Here is a 27,908-nt window from a genome sequence, read left to right on the forward strand (position 1 = left end):
GGGTCATACTTAGAGAATTGGATTGCTAAAACATATATCATAAATTATATTATTCATTGCATATACATGTACAACTTAGTATTCCGGTATAGATGACATTGGAATCAAATGCATTTGAAATTGCATATCAAAACTTCACGACTATATTGGTGATTTTTGGAAGCTTCTATGGGACATTCAGATATCCTCGAATAAAAGATTATCGGAACGTCTCGAAAATTTTCGCTCCTTTATACAGGTAGTTATCAATGTCTTTAATACTATCCCTATATGAATAGGCTACCACGTGACAATGTATATTTCACCAATCAAAGTTCATTTTAGATCGGAAAGTAAAAAAATAAAAACTAAATTGCAGTAAAAAATCATTTATGTATTTAAAACCATTTGTCTTTTTGACAGAACATATGCGTTTTTGATAATGCGAATGTTTATTAAATATCAAGTATAATAATAACGCAATTATATAATTCATGTTTTGAGACGGCATCTATACGCGTTTTGTGTATAGTATTTAATACAACGTGCTATAGTGCATTGTGCATTGTGACAATACACACGGACATAGTATACAAAAATATTATATCCCAGAAAAAAACAAAACGATATTTCTGTCAAAAATATTTAATTTCATTAATAATTACTAACAGACAAAGAGAATATTCATTAAAATCATTAAAAAGTAAAATAACAAAAAATACTGAACTCCGAGGAAAATTCTAAACGGAAAGTCCCCAATCAAATGACAAAATCAAAAGATCAAACAGATCAAACGAATGGATAACAACTGTCATATTCCTGACTTGGTGCAGGCATTTTCTTATGTAGAAAATGGTGGATTAAACCTGGCTTTATAGCTAGCTAAACCTCTCACTTGTATGACAGTCGCATAAAATTCCATAAATGTTTGAACTGAGACTAAATATATCATTAATAGAATATAATTAATAATGTTATATTGCTAATATAATAACCCGCTGGATTGAACAGTGAAAACATTTATGAAAATCATATGCAACATATGAGCAGGGATGCGTACACATAAGTTAGTACCTAAAATTTAAACTGTAATGAATGAAAACAAAAACACTTGCATTGTTTCAATTCGCAAGGATTTTAAATCCTTGCATCTTACAAAAAACGTTATTAATATTTTACAATAATCATTTGATTACAACGTTAATTATTTTATACCGTTTTAGTATGGTTTTATAAGTCTCTGCTTATATTTTGTATATCAATATTCATAAAACGAAAAGTTAGACTTGGAGATTTAATAAATAAAATGTCCATCAGTTAATACTTAACGTTTGTTTTATTGTTTTTGATATTATATTTTAAATTTTCGGGCAAAATTCATTAACAGGAACGTATATGTTAATTAATTATTTTTAATAGTTTGATCTTATAGCATTTAAATCTTTGCAATATGGTGCGATTTTGAAAATTGTATTCATTGTGTTGACCAGCTTTCCTACTCACGTCTTGATTTGTTTACATTATATTACACCCTATTCACACGACACAACATCGGTTTGCGTTCACACAAATTCCGGATTAAATGACATTGAATACTGAGGTAGGTAGTTTGACATCTGAATTCACTAACTTTAGATTTGAGCCTAGAATAGATATACCTGATGACGCAAATGCGTATTCTAATCCAGAGTATCAGTGTGTATGCTTTCCACCTACTATTTTTTTTGTGGAAGAAGATCATGTGCATGCATAAATGTTAATTTCCCTCGCGGAATATAAATTTTCGCATTTCTTATCTAGATTCAGGACACGGCACAACGAGCTTGACATGTGCCTTTGAAGCATGATCATCATTACTTCAGGTGTTCTGACCTCTAGCTGTTTTTCTTTTCTTTTTCTTTTTTTTTTGAGTGACTGTCCTATTATAAACTTTAAAATTTTCGAAATACCAAGGATTTCCTGCCCTAGGAAAAGATCACCTCTTATAGATGTATTTGGCAAAACCTTTATTTCGAAATGTTGGGTCCTCAATATTCTTCAATTTCGTACTTTATTTGGCGTCACTTATGTGTCTTGTAATTGAAACGTGCGTGCATTTTAATCCTGGTATCTATTTTTATCTTACATATCTTTTAATATAAAAAAATGTTCTTTTGAAAAACTTCTGAAAATAAGATATTCTTCAAAAAAACTTAGTTTTTCATGTTGAATGTTTGGATTTATTTAAGTAACTTCAGGAAATCCTTAAAATGTGAGATGTTTTATGCGACCAATAGACTTGTCAGTATATAAGAGGTCCGAATGAAGCGCCCAAGAACAAAATACGAAACCTTCATATAATACAGTTGCTACAGAGTTTCACTTCACATGGAAATTGGACTTAAAATTTCTCTATACCACATCTACAAAGAGTACTGACAGCTTCAATACTGAGTATAAGAATAGTTGAAGGCAACCAAAAAACAAAATATGAAAGATAAAATAAATGCATCCAGATTATAAAGCAAACTGAGTCCTTAAACTTATACTGCGATACGTCTATGTAATTTGCTTTTGACATCCGGTTTGCAGAATCTGGGAATTGCAGTAGGATAAGGAATTTGTATATTAAACACGAAGAAAAAATTATGTACACTAAAATAAAATAGTCAAGCCTTAAAAGGTTAATTCAAACAGTAGCTGTAATCACTTTTCTATTTACAACTAAAATCCAACATTGTTTTTAATTGACTTGTGCAAGAATCTACACAATTACATATTTTCAATAAAGGTGTTTTAACATCATCATTACCTTATTCTTTTCACAGACAATTATTTCAAACAAAAGCAAAAGAAAATCAACAACAATGTTTTGGTGACCAGTCAGCGGTCTAGGGTTCAGGTATAGCTTTTCTTTTTTAAAGAAAGCAACTTGTTTTAATATTAAAGTTTATAATTGCATTTGCGTACTATTATTATTATTACGATTGCTGTTGTAAATTATACATTTATACAAAATTTTGTATCCGTAAATTCAGAACGACGTGGTAATTTCGAGAAAAACTCGAAAGACAAAAATGGCCGTCGCGTCCATGCATTTTGATCTGAACAGGTCTATACTTACATCATTTTCTACCCGTAAAGTCAGTTTTCCTGTTGAAGACTTTCCACATGGATCTGTAATACTGAATGTCATTGAGTGGTCTCCAGGAGTCAGAGTAACACCAGCCCTCACTTTAATTTCTACTGTTAAAAGAAAATATTTGCTACTGGTAACGTTACTTTAAGAAACTAAATCATATTATATATAAACACTTTCATAATTTTTGGACTAAATGAGCTATATAATTCAATTCGGTTTGTTGATTATTAATTTTTTTATAATCATGCTAGACAATCCAAATGATTTGTACTATTTAGAGTTAATAATAAATGTAAGAAAGTTATATTGATTGATTGTTCTTTTCTTAGTATCCAGTGGCAAATATTCAATGCATATTAGGGACAAGAACTAGTTAAAATAAATCCATGTAAAGAAGATCGTTTGTGATATTAAAGGCGTCAGAAACAATGAATTAACACTTTACAAGAGAGTGTGTTGGATAGAGACAGAAATTTTGCCTTAATGCAAGCCACTTACGGACCTTCTCCGAGTTGTTGCAAGAGTTTTTAAACATGCAGAGAGCGTTGCTTACAAAAGAACTAAGGCCTGCATTAGAACCAGAAGCAGGTTTTACTGCTGGTCTGAAGAAGTCCAGATGACCGTATTTCTATACCCAATTCAAGACATACAAATTATGTTCATACATGTAAGAGAATCATATTCAAACAAAGTTGAAGCAGATCCCGTATTGACTGTATTTGCTATAGTTAACTGTGTCGAATCATCCTCGGCATCTCCGTCACTGATTGTAAGGGTAAACAAGACAGTCCCTGCTACTTCACTGTTACTGACTGCTACAGTATCGTCTAAATTCGTAAAGACTGGAGTCTGACCTAATAAAATGTTTCAGTATACATGTAATATATATAAAATAAGCTACATTGCAAAAGAAAGCTTACACTTTGTCGTAGCATTATCATCGGTATCTGTATACAGTACATTTAAACATTTATTTCTATAGAATCAACTGTTTTGTAATATTAAGGTTTGAATATGATAAATGCAGTATTTTAGACTTTTCGAATAACTCACAGAATTTGGCAAAAAGATATAAACTACTACAACCTCAGTGAAATTCGTTCGTCTCATTAATAATAGGTCATAGAGAAAAGTCTAATAGTGAGTTTTATTTGAAATCCGTTAATAGAATTAAAGCGATCTAGACTGATTTGTTAAGTAAAATCTTAAATAATAAATAAACATTTTATGGCTGATATTTTTGTTCAAGCATATTGTTTTTCTTATATTGTTCAACATTTCACAGCGGTATAACATGTTACTTTAATTATTCTTCCCTTAGTTTATTTATTTTGTATTTACATTGTATCATAGATCAAATTTATTTGTTCAGTGTATGTTCACTGGTGTTAATATGTCTTTTGATTGAGTTAAGCCATTTCAATTGATATTTTATAGAGCGTCTTTCTATGTTGTGATGTTACACTATTATTCCAGATAAGGGTGAAGGTTTGGTACCATTAAAACGTTTAAACCCGCTGCAATTGTTTGCACCTGTCCTAAGTCAGGAATCTGATGTTCAGTAGTTGTCATTTGTTGATGTGGTTCATAAGTGTTTCTCGTTTTTTATATAGATGGTTTTCCCGTTTGAATGGTTCTACACTAGTAATTTTTGGAGCCCTTTATATGTTGCTGTTCGGTGTGAGCCAAGGCTCCGTGTTGAAGACCATACTTTGACCTATATTGGTTTACTTTTAAAAATTTTGACTTTGATGGAGAGTTGTCTCATTGGCACTCATACCACATCTTCTTATATCTATTTTATCATAATTTTGATATGAAACTGTACGAAGTCCTAAGAGGACACTGTACAATGTACTCGGGATCAATTCTTTTCTGCACAATACTATATAAAGCTGGCTCTTTATAACAAATGTATGATTTTCAAGTACCTTTGAAAATAAAACGCATGAAACGTTGCTCCTATAATGATAATGTACACTTGACTGCTTTATTAAACATTTCAAATGTAGATAATGATTCGACAGTCCTTAAATGGTAAATATGTCATTTGAATCGAAATTTGTTGATAGAAGACGTAGCAGATATGATACTAAACGTACTTTCAACTATTATGGCATGAATTGCATGATCCCTGTTCTTGCCTTGACCTTCTGAATCCCAATCATACGATGTTTGATCTGTGCCAAAGTTAGCTGTTTTGTATCTGTTTCCACCTCCATATGTGACCACAGACCCAGAAGGTTCATAACTACAATTGATATTAAGATAGTTAGATCTGATTATTTTGTTTTGGGTTATAAAAATATTTAAAACATTTCAGTTCAGTAATTGATACAGGATGATGACGTACATTTGTATTCTGGTTTGATGACATCTGCAAATATTTTATCATGTAAAGGACCATAACATGTTACAAGAGATATGAATAAATCCTACTTTGCATAAGACTGACAAACGGAGTACAGGTTTTTTAACGTGCAAGTAAATACTAATTTTAAAGTCTTTTGATCCCAACCGGTGATAGAAAGTTGAACAACCAACGCTCGTATCGAACACGCTACAACGAGTGAAGTTGAGATTCAAAATTTTAGTGAAACTTGTGATTAAACATGTTGTATCAGGTTTGTTGGTGATTTATTCATTGAACGACAACACTTGTATATTTTAAAGATTTGTTTTATACAGATGATACTCTTTTACATATGTACACGAAATATTAGAGAAAAAAATATAAAAAAAAAAACTATCTGATGTACATGTACGTATTCATAATTAAAAAGCATCTCAAGTTTCCAGATAAGATTTTGAAAAGTTTTGACGGAAAATTATTCAGACCTTAGTTTCAGTACACATTCTTTACAGGATGAAAAAAGAAAACGCAAAGAATAAACAGGAAAAAGAAAATAATTCTGGAGCCTATAATTCAGTGATTTTCTTTGTTCGCTGTCTGTCATTTTTGTTTTTCGTTTATTGTTTTATCATGAATCAAGCCGTTGATTTTTTGTTTGAATCTTTTCACATTTTGTCATGTCGCGGCCTTTTATAGCTGATGATACGGTATGGATTTTGCTCATTGTTGAAGGCCGTATTTAGACTTATAGTTGGTTAAATACGCTTCATTTGGACTCTGTTGGATAGTTGTCTTTTTAGCAATCATACTAAATATCCCTATTTTAATAAGTAGTAATCTACAGGGTATTTATAATACGTACAAAATACATTAACAATCACTGGTTTAATTTCAAATGCTTTAATAAACAAGAAGGAAATTCCGAATGGTAAATAGTTCAAATAAATTTAAAGAAGGATTCAGGGCGGGTTTTTAACGTTTGTATAAGAAAATAAGTTATGATATTTGAAGATTTGTAAAACAAAAACAGGCCCTTCAAATGATTCGGTAAGTTGTCGTCATATTTCAACTTATTCATTTTCAAAAGATTTCATAGAAAGTACAATACCAAACATGATTTATAGAACGCCAGTTAGATATGCCCGACATATTTTCACCTGTCCTTTTACATGATTGACACTTGAAAAGGTTCTTTTGCAATAAGGCAAACAAAAAATCGACCTCAAATTGTATCATTTATTTGGAGCTCGTTTGTTTCTCCTCTGTGTTAATTAATACATTTCTTCTTTGTCGCACAATTTAAAGGTTAAAATGAATTAATTATTTACATAGGCGACAATGGTAGCCTTTTTGGGTTCTGCGTTTTCACTATAAAAAATCCGTTGAATTTTCAACACCTTTGGGTGTGAATAATACTGCAAAAACAAAAATATGTTGCCGCAGCTTTTTTGATAGAACAATGGTATTTTTAAGGGTACTCTATTGTTCCGAAATTTTCAAAATACTATGAATGAAGAACACTCCTTGCTTAATTTTGCACATGAAATTTTGCTCATCACAGAGTGTTTCCTCTAAATTTCTCGCTACTTCTACACCAATAGCAAACACTCATTTTTCACTATTTCAATTTTCTTTTCTAATTAACAGGGCAGCAGAAAATAAATTTACTTCTACTTATTATCTTGAATGTAAGAAACTACGTGGCGCCAGTCATCTTTAATTACTTCCTTTTAACTTTCATCTTATTGTAATAACCATAGCCTAATTATTTAATTATAGATTTGAGAATTAATTTACTGATCCGAAACTAGATCATTCAAAGGGCATAAGCTGTTAAATTCATATTCACCAATTTACCCAAATTCTGACATTTGATTTATGACATACTTAAACGTATATCAAAATTACAAAAAGTTCAAAAGAAACAACAATTCTAATATGACGACCTATATATCGTCAACCAGTATAATCACAGTATATCTACTTTTAGCACAAACGCATTTATACACAAAATTGGCTGTTCCTCGTAACGCTTAACTTATTTATACGACCAGGTAAACTTAATTTGCGACAGTAAAAGCCAGTTTTTAATTTATTTTTGAATAAGATAATATTATTAAATTTATTATATTGGGGTAAAACGGAATAGTCAAAACAGTATCGTGTGTATAGATCTTTTTCGTTGACAAAATTACCGTATTTGTCCTGTTTGAATCGAAATTATTCATGGCAGCCGTAGATTTGTTCTCATTTAACCATGGGTTAGGCATTTATATTCGATTATTTTTATCCCGAGCGATAACGAGTTGTAAAATATGAATATAAATGCCCAACCCATGGTTAAATGAGAACAAATCTACGGCTGCTATGAATAATTTCGATTCAAACAGGACAAATACAGTAATTTTGATCTAATTACCATGGTTAAATGAGAACAAATCTACGGCTGCCATGAATAATTTCTTAGATAATACATGGACTCGTCTAAATGTATCAGCATGACGTATGTTAGACTAGACGCCATCTAATTATCCATGGTCATATAACTCAATATAAACATAAATAAAAAGTATAAATGGACAGAAAAGCACGTACCGTCGTATAATGACAATTCGTCTAGGTCTGTTTGATTTTATATCCGAGATTAAACTATATGTTAATCATTGTTTTACCTATATAAGAATGATTTGTGTGGGCCAGATGAGTCAGCAAAATGGTCATTCCGGGTTGCTTCCTAGTTTCACTTTTCATTGTTGACATTCTTTTTTAATGAATGAACTTGTTGACCACATGCTAAACACATGCGCAACCTATCTCCAGCTAAGGGTCAAATTAAAAGTTGCATGAATATGATTAAAGTGTTGAATTATTTCTTTGCAAACCAATGATACTTCACCGATGTTTTTTTTTAGCTTATTTTGACGAAATTGAACCAAACTGACTGCTAAAAGCGAAGTATTATTTCTATACTTCGCTTAGATAAATGTTTGAAACAAAATAAAACATAATAGTATTGTTTTGTTTTATTCGTAGCTAATGTCTCTTTAAACTCTAAAATTTATATCTGTCTAACATTTTACATAACTGGATAACATACAAGCCTATGTAATCATTATTTCTTGCACGAATCCTATTGGGGGCTGTTATTGTTTGTACATTCTCAGCATCATCAGCTGAAAATAAATAGATAGATAAATGTATTAACAAAACGTAGATGGATATTTATTGAAACCCGCATATACGAAGGAGACAACAGAAACAGAAATTCTTCTTGACTCGGTGAAGCAAAATTTCGTCACACTGCAACAGTACCATGGCAAATAAACGAAAAGAAAAACATCAGTCCAAAAAAAACTAAAAAATTAAAGCCTGAGCAAAAGGGACCCGGAAGAGTCAGCAGATTTTTATTCAGTTGTGTCACAATCGAGTTAAAGAACACGGACTTTGACATTGGAACATATTCGTGGTCTTCTGTGACACAGAAGTTCTATTAAGGTCAACCAATTTATGATGGCTTTCGTAAAACATTCGAAGGGATGACCTAAACTTTACCACTAGGATTTCTTGATTCTATAGCTTCCTTGTAAGCAGAAACCCTCTATCAAGGAAATCTTAATAGGAAACGCAAGATATATACTCCATATGCAGGCGCTGCTGGTATGTTCTGCATAAAAAATTGAAAGTTCACAATTGGAAAGTTGAAAGCATCTCTTTTGTCGTAAAGCTTAGTGATGAACTGAATCTGATTGCCAATTTTTAGATGTAAGTCAAGAGATAAGGCAGATTTAATTATTTAAAATTAAGGAATGTATCTCCCTCATACAAAGCTCTGATTACTTGACCAGCTTTGGCTATACTTTTTGGTCCTTTTTTGTTTATAGCTCTTCATATTATTAAAAAGCTTTGGATTTTCAAATATTTTGGCCTCGAGCATCACTGAAGAGACATAGATTGTCGAAATGCGCATCTGGTGCAGAAAAATTGGTACCGTTTATGTTATTACTACCACTGGGTCGATGCCTCTGATGGTTGACTGATAGTCCCCGAGGGTATCACCAGCCCAGTAGCCAGTACTTTGGTACTGGCATGAAAATACGGATTTTATGTTATTAAAATTTGCTGTTACAAAATTTTGGAAATTATTTAAAATTAAGGAATGTATCTCCCTCATGCAAAGCTCTGATTCCTTGACCAGCTTTGGCTATACATTTTGGTCCTTTTTTGTTTATAGCTCTTCATGTTTTTAAAAAGCTTTGGATTTTCAAATATTTTGACCTCGAGCATCACTGAAGAGACATTGATTGTCGAAATACGCATCTGGTGCAGACAAATTGGTACCGTTTATGTTATTAACTGTGTCCGTGGTATCTTTTATTTCAAATTCGATGGAATAGATGCATTCAACATAGTCACCAAACTCTGCATTATTTAGTGAGAGAACATCATCTTTATAGCAAAACGTGAGGTTGAATGATAAAACTAACTTTTCTCCTTCTTCTAGAGATACTCCTGTATGAAGTCTGCCTGATATAAAACGGAAAAAGTCGACAATTAAAATGAGGGTTGACTTCAGTTTTATACTTTGTTTGGATTGTTCAACTTTTTTGATTCCAGCGTCACTGATGAGTTTTTTATAGACGAAACGCGCGTCTGGCGTACACAATTTTAATCATGGTATCTATGGTGAGTTTATTTATTGAAAAACACGTCCTCTACTCGTAATTAAGATGTTTTCAACCAAAAAAACAAGTATCTTGATGATGTTAGTTTCGAGAAATGTATTGCCTGATTCAGGTCGATTTTTAACAAAGTTTTATTTATCCATTCCTAAAACAAAATATTTGTATCTGCAATGGCCAATTTTTTTGATGAAACGAAAATGGACTATTTCTTTAAATCTGTCTTCCAGTTTACAATGAGGAATACTAGTGCAAATGGTAGAGAAGTCACATATTTTTATACTTTGCACGAGGAAAAGATACTTATATTGTGTTTACTCTAACACATCTTTGGAATTTTTAAGTATCCATATCTGATTCAAACCGCCAATAGACAAGGTTGTTTCACAAAAACTTGCAAGCCCGGTTGTGATTGCTGACAGAAAAATGTACAGTTAATAATTTAATGACGTTAATTTCAACAGTGGAATTTTCAGTTGGATTTAAAAAAGAATAATAGTTCGATTTAACTAATGTTTTATTCTTCGATTTTAAGTGGCACGTCAATTATATTAAACATTAAATTATATGTTTTGTCTGCCTTTTATATGATTGAAAAAGACATGACCACAGCAGATTTGTATAAATTTGTGCCGATGTTTTTACAACCGAACTGTAACATTCAGTACTTTTGAAAATCACTAAATATACAAAATATCACAATAGAAATAAACTTCTCATAAATGAATTATTATTACAAAAAGACCTTAAGACATACTTTAATAAAATCACCAATTTAATGCAGTGAGATTTAGTTCAAAACTGTTAAATGACACATGACCTTACTGTTTGCAGTGATAGTGTTTTCTCCTCGAAGATTCCACAAAGTTCCTGTATCTTCCCAAACCTGTACTTTTACGTCAATTGGAACAGCTGCCCCATTTCTGGCAAATACTTCCCATGTTGAAATAAACCCACAGCAACCAAACTGGTATCTGTTGTCATTCAGCAGAACAGCATTCACTTGAAAACAAAATTAAAGTATTTAACTTCTTGTAAAAATCTTTTTAAAATAATGGTGTCTCTTATTTTCCTTTAATTTTTTACCTAAACAATTGATTACAAATTAACAAATTATAACTTTCTTTGACCTTACAGTTCCTTGACATTACCGTGTCGTACTCTCTAAATTCCGTACTACCGGTATATGTCAACAATACTCTCTAAGCACTTCCACAATCATGGATGATGTACGAAAATGCTCTTAGCTGGAAGCTTGGAAAAACGATTCTTCTTTCACGGTGAATGATTATGTAGAAAAATTAAGATCACTGCCGTCAAATGTTAAGGAATGGAAACGGCAAAAGTTCTTAAGAATATAAAATTATTCACAGTTTTATGGAATATATATCATTAGGCAGAACTCAAACATCTTACTAACTATCAATAAAAATTACAAGATTAAACCTAATTTGATGAAATATATGCATTTACTTCTTGTCAGTGATTCTATTATATTGTAAAACAGCTGAAAAGGCTTAAAGGGTTATGCAAATTTGCTTTATGGTCGAAGATTTGATCTATTATAAAAAAATAAGTACCTTACAACCTTAAAACGTGCACCAACATGAAAATACACATAAGCCTAAGTCGAAAGTTCTGTGGTGGACTTTTAAAGTAAACTAACTTTTATAGCCGATTATAAGGTATGGGTTTTTCTCATTGTTGAAAAGCGTGCGGTTGCATATAATTGCTTACATCCACTTCATTTGAACTCTGGTGTATAGTTGTCTCATTTGCAATCATACCACATCTCCTTATTTTTATGTTAAAAGAATTTTGTGCAACATACTAGCTCTATGACACACATGCCAGGTCAGTTATTGTAAAATATTTACCTGCTTTCCCATCATAATTATCGTTGTCCTTGTCCTGTGTATTCTGTCTACCAACAGTATCCGTTCCCGTGCATGCTTGTCCTATAGAATAAATAATTTGCATAAAATAAATGATTTATTTGCAATCATCAACGATGCACATGAAAATTGTTTTATCTTTTGTTTCCAAACACAAACAAATGAAGATTGTGGGTTTTCCTCATTATTGAAGGCCGTACGGTGGCCTATAATTGACTTTATCAAGGGTATTTAAAGTCTGGTGGATAGTTGTCTAATTGGCAATCATTCCACATCTCCTTATTTTTATATTGGTGTGAATTTCAATGAGACTGCAACATAAAACCTAATTCATAAGAGATCAAACACACAGCTATCATACGGTATATCGAGAAAGAATATCGTGAAAGAAAAGTAACAATGGTCAAGCATTGCGATTGGATTAAAACTTTTGCTTACTTTTTTTAACTTATTTAGTTATTTAGTTTGTCCAAAACGCAATAAAGGGTAAACAATCGTTAATTATCCTTATCCTGTAAGGAGTCGGATGACAATAACGACCCTGGTTGAACCATCTCACCAGGATTTGGTGCTACAACCTATAGGATTGATACTACTTTTAACCTGTAACCCCCAATCCAGGTGAGACATAAAACAAATTATTTTGGTTCAGTGAATTCAGAGAAGGTTTTTGTAAAATTTAACGGGCGACGACGGACAACGAACGCCAAGTTATGAGAAAAGCTTACTTGACCCTTTATGTCAGGTGAATTTAAAACGCATATTAAATCAATAAAAAATCAAATAGATCAAGTTGGTTTATTTTGGTGTGGAGTAACGCTACAAATTCATATTCTACCGTACAATAGTGAATAACTTTATACTCATTCTTATTGATATGATTAAACTCCCCTTAGACATTTTGATTCTTCTAGTAAAATATATTTAAAAGATTTCTGTTAGCAATATATTTATAGAATATAATAAAGAACATAAACCTCAATAACTGTTTAATCAGTTTGGTTTCTATCACGTTTGCATATTTTTTTCTCTTGAACTCATCGTTATTAATTCTAATCTTCGTAATGTACTACAGAAGATATTTATGAAATGTATGCTTCTTTTTGTAAATTTATTGGAGTGTACAAGCGTTGGTCGAAGCACATTTTCTATACTCTTAAATTGTGCGGACGATCAAACTTACAGATTCTTACATGTTATGTAGTTATCGGATGCGGATACAGGATTTTGAAAAGAAGGGGCCCAAACTATGCAACGTTAGGAATGGGACACGTAAAAAGTCAATGCATTAACCATATATGTACTTAGTGTAGCTCGATAAGGGGTATTATTATGATATACAAAATGTATATTAAAGCAAAGTAAAAATCTAGATATAAAACAATTCAATTATATGTGAATTCACTACTTTAATAATATTTATTATTGAAACCACTGAAAACTACAAATAGACGCATAAATTGACTATTAAGTTTATTTCAATATATTATTAATTTTGTTCTCAAGTGATCAGGCGTACAATATATGACTTATAAAGGATGTTTTAGTTTCTTGAATGAAATGAACAATGCCCATTCAATGTTCTATTCAATTCAAATCGAATCAAACGTTTGTATATAATAACTAGAAATTGGTATAAAGAGTGTATTCAAATGCCGAGTGACGTAGCTTATGTAATGTAACACTATTTACTTCTTCAAAAACGAGAAAATTTTAACATAATCATTCCAAATAATGAAGCATAGTAAAACGTAATTATTCAAAAGGAAATAAATATAATAAACAAATTTTCAAAGGCCAAATGTATATTTGGATAAATAATCAAATCAATAAAATTCAGATAGCGAATAAGCGAATATTGTTACGTCAGTCAAAAACATGATACATGTATACATATTTTTCAAGAATTTTAAAAGCTGGAAAGGAAAGTAAGCCAAAAAAAAAAAGGAGTAAAAAACCCAAACGTGCTTCTAACTTGATATCAAATTTTATGGTAAGTTAAAGTGAAAAATCTCAAAATATCGAAGAGAGGCGAAAGATACCAAAGGGACATTCAAACTCATAAGTAAAAAAAAAAAACTGACAACGCCATGGCAAACTTACTATCCCTGACCTGGATTTGAAAGTCATGTCATGATGACCGTTTGAGATTGTATCAACTATTTCATCGTTAGTTGCAGCTATATTTGATTTTTAACATTATGAAATGTATAAATCCAAAAGAAACAATTAAAGATGAATGAGCTCGTTTTAATGTATCAGTATTTCGTGCGTATTTCAAACTAAACGCCATTCAATTAATCATCAAGATGACCTCCGATGACTGCCATGGTCATATGGCCTGATAATCAAAAATATAAATATTAGTAGACAAACAAGTAAGTGCAATCGTATGATGATGATTTTTCCAGATCTGTTTAATTTCATGTCATAGATTAGATATATATAAGAATGGTTCTTTGTGAGCCGAAACAATCAACGAAATGGTTCTTCCAGAGGACTCCGGTACATTGTATCACTTTTTAACGATGACATTCTTTTCTTTTTAATAATATAATACACTTAGCATAACGTAACGCTTTGCATGAATACGGATATAAATGAGATTGAATAGTTGACTTACAAGACAATAATACGCCAGCGATGTTTTTTAAGCTTATTTTGGCAAAATTGAACCGGCTGCTACAAGCGAATTATCATTCATCTGCTTTTATAAATTAATGTTTGAAACAAAAAAATCATATTCTAATTTTTTGGCTAAATCGTAGCTTTTGCATTTCAAGGCCAAATTTTTCATACAAGTTTGTCGGTATGGAAGCTTTTTTTTTCTCCAGAACTTTGTCGAAAAATATAGAAAATATTTTGACATGCACATTCAGGGCGGTAACATGTTAAATTCATATACACAAACATGGATCCTGTTTTGTAGTAGACTTGTTAACCCATACAAATGCTGATCTTTTATTGACTAAAAAAGAATCGTTTGAATTCGGTATATGCTTCCATTTCGTATGAAAACAATCCAAGCTGTATGAAGTGAAATAAAAAAAATACCGAACTCCAAAAAAAATTCAAAACGGAAAGTTCCTTAACAAATAGCAAAATCAAAAGCTCAAACACATCAAATGAATATAGAAAACAACTGTCATATTCCTAACTTGGTACCAGACATGGTGTAAATGAAATATTTAATTTTAATAGGCCGTAATTAATTACAATTTCTCAAGTAATTGAATGAAATGTGTAAATAAGCTTTTTTTTTCGATTACTAGTAATTGAAAGTAATGAATTTCAAAGCCAAAATTATCTGTAATTGACAATTACAACTGAATTGCATTTGAAATTTTGGATCAGAAAGATTGAATCTTGTTTTTTTCTCAGAAAATGATGAAAAGCCATGACCTTAGTAAATGTAGTTAGATGACAAAGCAAAGTATACACAGTTACTTCCTGTAATTACACAACCATGGGAGATTCTTTATTTTGTAATGAACGAACAAAAAATTATTAAGAAGAAGAAAAAAAAGATTGTAGAAACATGCCATAATTTGTGTTTAAAAGAAACCATTAGTAAGTCACTGTCTTACACCTTAATAAGCTTGTTACCTACATGTACATTCAGATAGATATTGTTAGACATTGATTTAACATAATCAATTTTAAAGGACATAGTCAATCAATAAATATAACATCTATTATAAACTATTTAGTCACCCCTTCTCGTCCAATGAAAAGTCCGTTTTTTCCCTTCTAATGGCTTTCCATGCACTATAAAATGCTTTACATGAATGACTCTTCATTGTAGATTAATTATGAAAGGGAACTCCTAATAACTACACTAACGAAGTGTACAATCCCCTGAGACGTTTTCCTTTGGAAAAAAGCCTACTGATTAAAGATAAAAGAGAATAGAATTATAAAAAAAACATTTTGAATTTTGCAAATGTTTATCATGGTACATATATATAACAAACAAAAAATGAAATGGGGGCAAAGATGTAGGTAAAATAATCTTTTATTCAATTTTGATACCAGACATTCGAGTGAATAATTTTTTTTTTCTTTCAAGAAAACAATGTTCTGCTGATATATAAAGCAAAGGATTTTTTTCGAAAAAAAACCACAATACATGTACATTCATCAATAAAAAGTAAACAACTGATGTTGAATGATTGTGATTCAAATATTTATAGAGTGAGTTTTATAATTATCAAAAAAATATGCAAATTTCAAAAAGCTGATTTATATAACATGTGCTTTTAAAAATCAAGAAATTTAAGTATATAAGTATTAAATTTTACCTGAAGCAGAAGAAAAACTCAATGTTTGTACAATTTATCCTTTTTGTCCTCACAAAACTGTGTTATTGCTATATCATTCCATCCGTTGAAATGATCATTACCTATGTTAAACATTCATTTTTTCAGCCTAGTTAACACTTCATTATAAAAAGTGAATTCTTATTAAGGTTTGAATATTACGATGGGAAAGGATAATTTTGTAAGGTCACTCGAAAGTGTGAATATGTTCTAAATTGGTCAGACAACACTTGGTAATGTTTTATGAACATTTAAAACCCTCGGCTACGCCTTGGGCTTTAAATCTTCATAAAACAAGACCAAGTATTGTCTAACCTTTACATAATGACTGTTTTTACAAAAGTTATGTTTGCATGTTAAATAGGTGTTAAGCCAATTAGAGAGAGATAAATATACCCCTAGGAACATGATTTTTTTATTCAATTAATTGTGATTAAAACTATAGTATATATTTTAAAAAGTCAGACTTTCTAAATCATTTCTTTAGGAAAAATAATTTTAATTAGGTATGGTCAAAATAAAAAATCATTTCAAAATATTAAAATAAGTGGTTCTCTTTTTGTATGTTTTCAATGAAATACATTAAAACATAAAATTTCAATAGGTAATTAAAACAAAATTTAATATTTTCAAAATATTGAATAAGGCTTTTTATCATCTTGAGAATTAAATTAAACCAGACCTCTAGTCAAAGTAGACAAAGTATTATGTGCACTTCAGATTTATGTATGTGTTTCTTTATTCCCGAAACACACCAGATATTTAACTTTTACTCTTCTTTGATACTGGCTGAATTAGAAAATAGTCGCTGTAGATTTCATTTGTTATTACTATAAAGCAATGTATAATGCGTATGTACATATCATAGAATAAATGCATGTTTTTAATTTTATCTAAATTTTCCTTTCAAAAGTAATTGACCCCATATCTGTTTGGTACAGGCATTTCATTATGTAGAAAATGGTAGATTAAACCTAGTTTTAAAGCTAGCTAAATCTCTCACTTGTATGACAGTCGCATAAAATTCCATTATATTGACAACAAACAAACAAACAGACATAAGAGGTAAAAATGTCACTAATTGGGGTACAGCAGTCAGCATAAGTGGCGGATCCGGGGGGGAAGGGGGGGGGGGGGGGGATTTCCGGGGGTTGGAACCCCCCTTTTTTTGACGATCAATGCATTTGAATGGGGACATATAGTTGAGAACCCCCCTTTTAAAAATGACTGGATCTGCCCCTGAACATTGTGCTATAATCTTAATCACTATAAACACAAACAACTATGTAAACAAATAAAAACATAATGGCTTGTAGACACTCTATAGACAAAGCACATCAACAAAAATGAAAGACAAGAATACAAAAAATGACCATAGCACAAAACACAATGGCGGGATGTATAAATACCACGCCAAAAGGATATTACCAAAAATAGACTAAACAGTAAAGGTTTGAAAGCAATGCAATATTTTAGAATTATAAGCTCCGCATACCTTATCAATCAACACAATTCTTTCACATTGTTCGTGTACTTCGTGCAAACGATTATGCATTTAAAAATTCGCAATTTTCATTCATTTGAAAAAAGTATTTGACAATCTACCTTGAAGTATGGACAATTGTATAAATACATAACAATAAATTATGAGAGACCTGTACAGTCATGATTGATATTTGACAAAAGTTTACGAGCGATCAACTTTGAAATCGACATCTTCATATGTCAATGTCAGCTATATGACGGATCATTATAACTGTTCACATGTTATGATTATGCATTTATCTCACAAGACAATTTCTGCCGAAGCTTTGTTTTTAAAGTTTTATTCAAACTGTGGATAACATATATCTCTTTATTTTGAAAATATGTATTATAAGATGAATTCTGTCTTTTTTCTTAAATTTATACAAAATGAAAACCATTGACCAAAACAATTTTAGGAAGATGCACTTTTTCGTGTTTCTGCGCTTCATGCAAAATGTGATGGTCACTTGCTTTCACTTCGTTTAAATTTCCATAAAACAGCATTCAATCCTAAAATTAAGTGATAGCTGACAAGGTAATATGCTGCTACAAAAAAAAAAAGAAAAAAAAAGACATCGTTCTACTCGAACATTTGAATATCACTCCAGGACAGCTATACACTAAAGATACTCTTCTATTCGCGCTTACAGGAGGTAAAACGAAATCTTAAGTACTTTGTTTGACTACTGTACCCCTAATTTTGACATTTTTTACTATTGTGTCTGTTTGTTTCGTTCACACATTGTTGTCAATATAATAGAATTTCATGCGACTGTCATTCAAGTGAGAGGTTTAGCTAGCTATACAACCAGGTTTACATTTTCTACATAAGGAAATGCCTGTACCAAGTCAGGAATATGACAGTTGTTTTCCATTCGTTTGATGTGTTTGAGCTTTTGATTTTGCCATTTGATAAGTGACTTTCCGTTTCATATTTTCCTTGGAGTTCGGTATTTTTGTTATTTTACTTTTGACCTATAGTGGAGATGGGTTGCGCATGTGTTTCATCACGTTGCCAGCATGTTTAGTCATTAAAAAGAAAAGAATATCAACATTGAAAAGAGAAACAAGGAAGATAATAGGAACAACCAGTTAGTTGAATGATCCGGCAAACGAAAAATCATTCTTATACAGATAAAACGATGATTGATATATGTATTTAAGTCAAACATGAAATCAAACAGACCTAGACGCACGAGCTTGTCTTTTAATATTTTATGTTTATATCGGGTTATATGAACGTCGTCAGTCTTCAGAGGTCATCTCGATGGATAATTTTATGGCGTCTTATCTAAAAAAAAAACCACATGAAATGCTAATACTATATAACCAGTCGATGCATTGTTAATTGTTACTTTTTTACTGTTTTAATTTGGATATACGTTTTAGTATGTTATGCAACATTTGTGTCATATCGAAGAAAAGGATTTTGACAGCTAATGCCCCTTTGAACCAGCCCTGGTGGATCAAATTCCCGTACTCAGATACAGATGCTATATACGAAACTGCCGAGATGATTGAATATTTGAAGTGTAAATAGTAAATCAAAGTAATAATGGAATGTTGGGAGTAGAATATAAAGTTTCTGAAAAATTACGTATATTGAATATTTCTGTCCTTTATCTTTATCTGAATATCGGAACAAAATCAAATAATTACAAAATTGTGTAATGTCTGGTAACTGTTTTCGTTTCAATGTTTAAATTTGTCACAGTGAAAGGAGAATTTGCTCTTCTTGCTGCTGTTAAGTGTATCATTATAATTATATTATTTTAAACTAACCGTTTATTGTTTTAGTCCCTGCAGAAAAACACAATAGAAAGACCAACAGAAAAATAATCATATTTAACTTTATATATGTTCCTTCTTTTTCCTTGGGTTTTTTTCCTCAGTCTAAGACATTATTATGAATTGATACACAAGTGTTTCCCTTTCTTACAGAGTCTATATCAAGTAAAATCTGTTCAATTGTATTCACTATAATACATGTTTGAAAATGAAATATAAAGCAATTCATCGATATAATATATTTCGATGATTTTAATTTAACATCATTGAAAACTATTGTACATTAGTAAACATTTATGAACAGACTTCTATAGCTTTCTTTCAATTTTTCAATACATTTTAAAAGTAGTACCAAATATTTATGTTTTACGTATGAAGAATGTGAGAAGTTTTTTAATAAAACAACAATATCCGTTCATTTTTTATTCAAACCTGATAGATATGACATACTTTGATTTTTATGTTTGTTATGTAAACAGCATAAATAAAGGCAACAGTAGTATACCGCTGTTCAATAGTCATAAATCGATTTAACTGAAACATAAAGAATGTATAACATGATCATAGAACGAGGAAAATAGATGTTGATTTATAATCTGAACTGATGAAACACGATTTAAAATATTTTTATCTGAGAGTTTTCAGATGAACAAAGAAATGAATTCGAAATGTAGATTGATATGTCACAGTACACGAACTTACAGTTGAATTACAACCCGTTTAGAAAAAAAACTTTAAAATTTCATTCTCTTATTAAGAATCAACAAACCTACATTCTACTTTTAACTTTATATATAAGATTGAACATGTTTCTATTGTCTCTAACTAATTGCATATTTGCTGCATTCAAACTAGTTTCATTTTACGGTTTATGGTTTGGTTTAAAACCGGTTTCAAAACGAAAAGTTCTGACAACAGTCTGTTTAACTAGTCAAACCACAAGAGGAGGTTCGATAATTTGAGGAAACTGGTTTCAGTTTTCAGGAAACAAATGTAAAACCAGTTTCGATTTCCAACTAGTTAGGTACTAGTTTTGAAGAACACAAATATTTTTTATCAAACACATCTGAAACTGAAACCAGTAGCAGATGTTCCACGTATCATAGAATTAGATAGAAAATCTGTCAAACAATATAGACAATCGAAATAACTCAACTTTACCTTTAGAATAAGCGGCAAAAGTACAATTCCATGCGCTGATCTGTAATGATCAGAGATTTAACAAACGATAAATAGATTCACACTGCTGATTTCCGTAAATTTTTTATGCAGTTCTTATTATCTGACAGTTCATTTGTTACTTATTTGCAATAACTTAGGGTTTAGTTTAAACATATTTTATTTGCAAAATATCACAAAAAGCATAAGACATAAGTTAGTCCAACTTAGATCGTCTTCTCCTATGATACAATATTAGTCAATAGAATTTCACAGCATGTAAATATCAAATTTGTTAATACACAATTCTAATCAAACATCTGTAATTTTAGAGACATATTAACAAACAATATAGAAAAAGGAAAGATAGGAAGAAAAGGTATAGAAAAAATATGCATGCGTGTGTGTATGTGTGTATGTGTGGATCCCAACATTAAGATTATACACATGATTAAACAAGGAACCTTTTGGTCTTTATAATGTACTGAACTTCTCTATTTCAGACCCTCATAACTATCTATTTTTTTTTCTTTATATAATTCTATCAATATATAAAATACAGTGTAGCGGATATTTTAACGTGTATAAACATCAGGAATTCATCAATCGTAAAAGGCTTTCGCAATAGTTTTAGGAATGCAATCTGTTGCATGCATCCATGATTTGATTCACAATCTATGTCACGCACTAGGTCTATCACATTGGTTTAAATATCACAAATACTGAGTCTTTTTTTAATCAAATTGTATAGCATAACAGAATGGCCCAGGATTTGGGTATAAAGATCGATCGTCGGATATATCTGTGGATTGAAATAAGAAATTCAGGGATTTAGTTCTTGTATCAGATTTTTTATTGTCACTTTTGCATTTAGTCACAATCTGTCTTACATTCGGGTGTGCTTTTAGTACATTATTGAATTGTTAGGTCTAATCGACATTTTCTCCATATACTCATTTACTTCATACTAGAAAAGTATGTTCTAAGTGTGTCCTCTTTGCCCTGCAATGAGTAGCAATTCAAAACAGTGAAATATAAAAGTAGCAGTTAGTCCAGAAACGTTATGTTAAAAGGTACAATGGACGGAACCGATATATTGATAAAAAAACATCTTTCGCATATTCAGTTAAACCGTCTTCTTACATAGAAGATTAAAAACTTGAACACAATATATGTATGATGTTGTATATTGCAACCAACTGTCATGTGAGTCGTTTTCCCTTTTACTTCCTTTCTTCTTTGGAAGGAGATTTTAGAAATGTTCGTGACACCTAAGTTCAAATCTCCCATGCAAAGTTAATCGTGAATGATTTAGTCTATCTTTTAATACATCTGAATTTATTTTTTGTGAATGTTAATCTTGACATATAAATGTTTACTGTTAGTGTTGCTCGTGTTGCTGTAATTCACAATCACTGGGTCTTTGTCATTGCTGATAGAGTGTTAGTCCCAGAGTGTATCAATAGTCCAGTAGTTACTCTTTGGACATTGGCTTTAGCTTATCATATATAGATATAGGAAGATGTGGTATGAGTGCCAATGAGACAACTCTCCATCCAAGTTACAATTTATAAAAGTAAACCATTATAGGTCAAGGTACGGCCTTCAACACGGAGCATTGGCTCACACCGAACAGCAAGCTATAAAAGGCCCCAAAAAATTACTAGTATAAAACCATTCAAACGGAAAAACCAACTGTCTAATCTATATAAAAACGAGAAACGAGAAACACGTATGGCCTACATAAATAGACGACAACTACTGTAATCAGATTCCTGACTTAGGACAGGTGCAAACATTTGCAGCGGGATTAAACGTTTTAATGGTACCAAACCTTCTCCCTTTTCTGAAACAATAGTATAACATCACAACATAGAAAAACACACTATAAAATATCAATTGGAAGGCTTAACTCAATCAAAAAACGTAAATTAACATACAATGAACGAATAAATTTGACCTGTGACACCTGAATGCAAATACACAGTTAATAAAAAAATTACAAGGGATAAATAATTAAAGTCAAAAGTAAATAAACAGGTTTAAACAAAGTTAAAGTATGATATCACTGTGAAATGTCAAACAATTTTTAGAAAATCATCACATTTGAAGAAACCTGCGTCATATTATACACAGGTAAATGAAAATAATTTTGTTGTTAAGTTTACTTCTTCTTCTGTACATATTGAAATATTGTAAAAAAAAAATCTTTTTCAAAAACTTACAAATAGATCTTTAAGGCAAAGTTGACTTTCGGTGGTTCTGATCAATTAATGTCTATTCTTCTTTGGTTTTGTCGTAGTTATCTCGCATTAGGTCATCCAACCCCCTTGGTACTTATATATGTTTGTATTTGAGAAAGAGTAACATTTTACTCTTTTATGTATTTGACCATGGAAGTAACATATTGTATTTCATTCATTTGTTTTTTTACATATCACAATACTCACTCATGGATACAAACAAATGACACGCACATATACATTAACCGATTGAAATAAGGCAAATTTAATGAATAAAAGACTTTTTAACATACACATGTTATTTTTTAAAACAGACAATTTGTGAAATTTAAATGCAGAATTCGGTTAAATTATCAAGTCAAAAATACTGAAAATGAGAAAAAAAATTGTGAATTTACGAATGTTCAAAAGTTTACAGCCAGTCTGGCAGTATGTATGGAAACTTTCTTTTGTCTGAAAAATTGACACATACCAAACTATTAAAGATAGGCCTATCTATCGTCTGTTTTACGTTTTTTGTCAGCAACAACTGCGGTTAAACTATGACTTGTGAACATCCCCACACAACAATTATCCTTCTTTTTGGTAATGATTACTTACCTAGTGTACTTATGTTTGCCTTACTAAATAAGACTCCGGTTATCAGTTTAAGAAGGGGATAGATAGAGAATAGTTGCATTTTTTTATACTGACTTTATCAGCAAGAATACCAAACGAGCCCGCTAGGGCGAGCTGATATTCGAGCTGATGAAGTCAGTATCAAAAATTAAATGCCATTATTCTTTTTATCGGCAATTTGTCTTAACTGTATGTTTGTTTTTTGGTTGAGAATATGATATAAAATGAAATAGTAAGTAAAACTACTTTTACGCGTACAAAACGTTTGGATAGTTGTTCGGGTGTATGAATGAAGTCGCGTGCTTTTCATTGATAAATTTACGCGGAAGGACTTAACATGCTTAAGCACGTGACGTTGCTGTACCTATACATGACGTTATTGCCTAATATTTTCGAGTATCAAGTCCTGTCCATGATCTTAAAAATATTAGGCAGTAAAATCAAAGGAAAATTGTACAAATTGCCGATAAATATGTATATTCCCGGCAAATAATGACAATTACCAAGTTCGTTTATTATGTATACATGTATGTTTAGGGGCCAGCTGAAGCCCGCCTCCGGGTGCGGGATTTTCTTGCTGTGTTGAAGACCCTTTGGTGGCCTTGGGCTATTTTCTGCTCTTTGGTCGGGTTGTTGTCTCTTTGACACATTCCCCATTTCCATTCTCAATTTTATGTACATTTTATAATAATTACAACTGTATATTACTACTTATATTTATAATCACGAAGTGCTTGTAATTAGTTACGTAACAGCACTGTGACCGATTGATAATATAAGACAAATCAACGTGCTGTGTGAAGAATGTCGTCCCTCTTCTACAAACTTATGATAATGGTTAAAATATAGATATAAAGCTATTCAATGATATGTGAATACCCTATACTTCAATAATATTAAAAATTAAAACCATTTAAAACTACAAATAAACGCATGAATTGACTTCTGATGTCTATTTTAATTTATTATTAAATTTTATTCCTAAATAATCAGGTTCTTAAAAAGAAAATTTTGGTTTCTTAAATGAAGTGAACAATGCCCATTCAATGCACTATTCAATGCAAACTGAATCAAATGTTTGTATATAATAATGAGAAATTGGCATAAGGAGTGAATTCAAATGCTGTGACATAGCTCATATATTGTAAACACTTAGTCTTATTCTTGACAAAAGTTAGCATTTTGACATAATCATTCCAAGTAATGAAGCATTGTAAAACGGTTTTTTTTAAACGAAAATAATAGAAATAACTTTTCAAGGCTAAATATATATTTGAATAAAAAATGAAATCAATAAAATCTCAGATAGCGAATAACCGAATATTGTTACGTCAGTCAATAACATGATACATATATTTTCCAGAATTTTATGGGCCAGAATGGAAAGTTAGAAAAAAAAGGAAAAAAAACTTGATATCAAACTTTATGGTGAGGTTTAGGGAAAAAGCTAATACTATAAAAAACGAAACTTATTATCGGGGGCATGATATCAAAATCATGCCATGATGACCATTTGAGATTGAATCAACTATTTCGTTGTTAATTGAAATTGCAACATTGTATTATCCATACTGGCTTTACATATTTTCTAAACACTTTTTGAGCCATATGATATCAATACGTCTCGTTCCGTAAAAATCATATTGTATATGAAGCACAAGAATATCATCGACATGTTAACGGGGCATAACTGTTAAAATTCATGCTCACCGATTTGACTCAAATTGTAATATTTGATTTATAACATCATTAAATGTATATCCAAATGTAAAAATGTTCATAAGAAACAATTAAACAATGCATTAACTCGTTTTAATGTATAAGTATTTCGTGTGTATTTTAGACTAGACGCCATCGATGGTTGTATGGCCTGATAATCTTCAATATCGTATAAATTGATGACTTTTCTAGGTCTGTGTGAATTCATGTCATAGATTAAAAATATATGAAACGTGGTCATCTTATCTGTATAAGAATGATTTATGTGGGCTGAAACAGTCAACGAAATGGTTCTTCTAGGGAGCTCCGGTCCATTGTTTCACTTTTAAATAATGCCATTCTTTTCTTTTTAATAACTGAACACACTGTGCACATACGCAACTCATCTCAATTAACGGTCAAAATTGGTAGGTCTGTTGAATACGGATTCAAATGAAGATGAATTATTGTCTTTCGACCCAATAATACACCAGCAAAGTTTGTTGAGGCTTATTTTGTCAAAAGCAGAGTATTAATTCATTATTCCGCTCTTATAAATGTTTGAAACAAAAAAAATAATTTTATATGTGTTTGTCTAAATCGTAGATTATGCCCTTTTAAGGGCCAATTTTTAATACGAGTTGGTATAAATTTTTCATAAAAGTTAGTTGGTATAGAAACTTTTTTTCTACGGAACGTTGTCGAAAAATATAGAAAATATTTCTACATGCACATACAGGACAATAACCTGCTTTAATTGTTAACTTTTTATACATTGTGACTTGGATGGAGAGTTGTCTCATTGGCATTCATACCACATCTTCTTATTTATATTTGTAGTAGACAAGTAGACCCATACAAATGCTGATCTTTAATTGACTAAAAGAACAAATCGTTCGATTCCGTCATATGCTTATATTTCGTATGAAAACAACCCATGCCGTATGAAAGCAATCCAAGATTTTAGAATTATTAGCTCCTCCTACCTAATTACTAGTAATCAACATTATTCTTTCGCATTGGAACCCTTGCAACAATAAAATTGAGACTGGAAATGGGGAATATGTCAAAAAGACAACAACCCGACCAAAGAGCAGAAAACAGCCGAAGGCCACCAATCAACTCTTCGAGGGTACGTAGGTGACCTGTTGCAAGGCCAAATTTCTGTCCCTATCCAATATACCCTCATTTTCCCGTGGCAGTCCAAATTTCCCCGACCTTTATCCTGGACGTCCTCTATTACAGGACCTACCTATTGTATTTATTGTTAATTTGTTCTCGTCCTGAACATGCATTAAATATTTGTCACTGGACGTTAGCAACAAACAATCAATCAATCAATCTTTCGCATTGTTCGTGTACTTCGTGAAAACGAATATGCATTTAGAAATTTGCAAATTTTATTCATTTGAAAAAAAGTGTTTGAAAATATATCTTTAAAAATGAACAATTGATATAAATATGTAACGATAATCTATCATTATATGAAAGACATTTACAATAATGATTGAAATTTGACGAATATTTTACCAGCGATCTACGTTGAAATCGACATCTTTATATGCCAATTTCAGCTATCACTGTTCACGTGATATGGTTATGCATTTATCTCACCAGACACTTTCTGCCGAAGTTTTGTTTTTAAAGTTTTAGTTTTAGATTCAAACTGTTAATAACATATATCTTTTTGTGTGTGTGTTTTTTTTTCTAAATTTATACGAAATTAAAGCAAGTGACATTTCTGACAAGAATTACTTTTTCGTACTTCTGTGCTTCATGCAAAATGTGATGGTTTCTTGCATTTATTTCTTATATATATTTCTATAAAACAGCATTTAATCCTATATTTAAATATAGCTTTCAAGGTAAATATTCTGCTACAAAAAATGAAAGAAAAAAAGAAGCATCGTCCTACTCGATCATTTGATTCTCACTCCAAGCCAACCATGCTTTAATCTAACTCTACGCCTCGCGCTTAGAGAAAGTCTAGCAGGCTTATAACGCCTTCTAAGTTTGTAACTGTTAAAGGAAAATTTGTTCTATTTGCTGTAGAAGAGTTGATGTATCTTTATATTATTATTATTATAAAATTACCGTTTATTGTTTTAATCCCCGTAGAAAAACACAATAGAAAGACAAACTGGAAAAATAATCATATTTAACTGCATATATTGTCCTTGTTCTATTAATTTGTTTTGTTAACTCAGTTCTCAAACATCATTATGAATTTATACACAAGTATTTTCCTTTCTTACACAATCTATGTCAAATAAAAACGTTCCTATTATATTCACAATAATATATTTTGGAAAATAAAAATGAATCATTTCATCCATATAATATATTTCGATCTTTCTAAATTAAAATCATTGAAAACTATTGTACCATAGTAAACGTTTATGATCAGACTTCCATTCAAGTTTTCAATATTTTTGAAAAGTAGCACCAAATATTTATGTTTGACGTATATATATATGAAGAATGTGATAAGTTCTTTACAAAACAACAATACCCGTTCATTTTTTATTTA

General features: G+C 31.0%; 1 protein-coding gene across 1 annotated transcript in view; it reads right to left on the reverse strand.

The window, feature by feature from the left end:
* Positions 1-19,855, reverse strand: part of LOC127718870 (protocadherin Fat 3-like) — a 40,026-nt gene extending 20,171 nt beyond the window's left edge. Inside the window, exons 1-7 of the mRNA XM_052224921.1 lie at positions 19,656-19,855; positions 12,010-12,090; positions 10,958-11,134; positions 8,551-8,626; positions 5,203-5,351; positions 3,766-3,954; positions 3,083-3,204 (exon numbers count right to left, since the gene is read on the reverse strand). Coding sequence (XP_052080881.1) covers positions 3,083-3,204; positions 3,766-3,954; positions 5,203-5,351; positions 8,551-8,626; positions 10,958-11,134; positions 12,010-12,090; positions 19,656-19,716 — 855 coding nt within the window. The 5' untranslated portion in view covers positions 19,717-19,855. The remainder of the gene's footprint in view (positions 1-3,082; positions 3,205-3,765; positions 3,955-5,202; positions 5,352-8,550; positions 8,627-10,957; positions 11,135-12,009; positions 12,091-19,655) is intronic.
* Between the last annotated feature and the right edge of the window lie 8,053 nt (positions 19,856-27,908).

The sequence above is a fragment of the Mytilus californianus genome, unplaced genomic scaffold (assembly GCF_021869535.1).
Source record: "Mytilus californianus isolate M0D057914Y unplaced genomic scaffold, xbMytCali1.0.p SCAF_10, whole genome shotgun sequence".
Classification (NCBI taxonomy): Eukaryota; Metazoa; Mollusca; class Bivalvia; order Mytilida; family Mytilidae; genus Mytilus; species Mytilus californianus.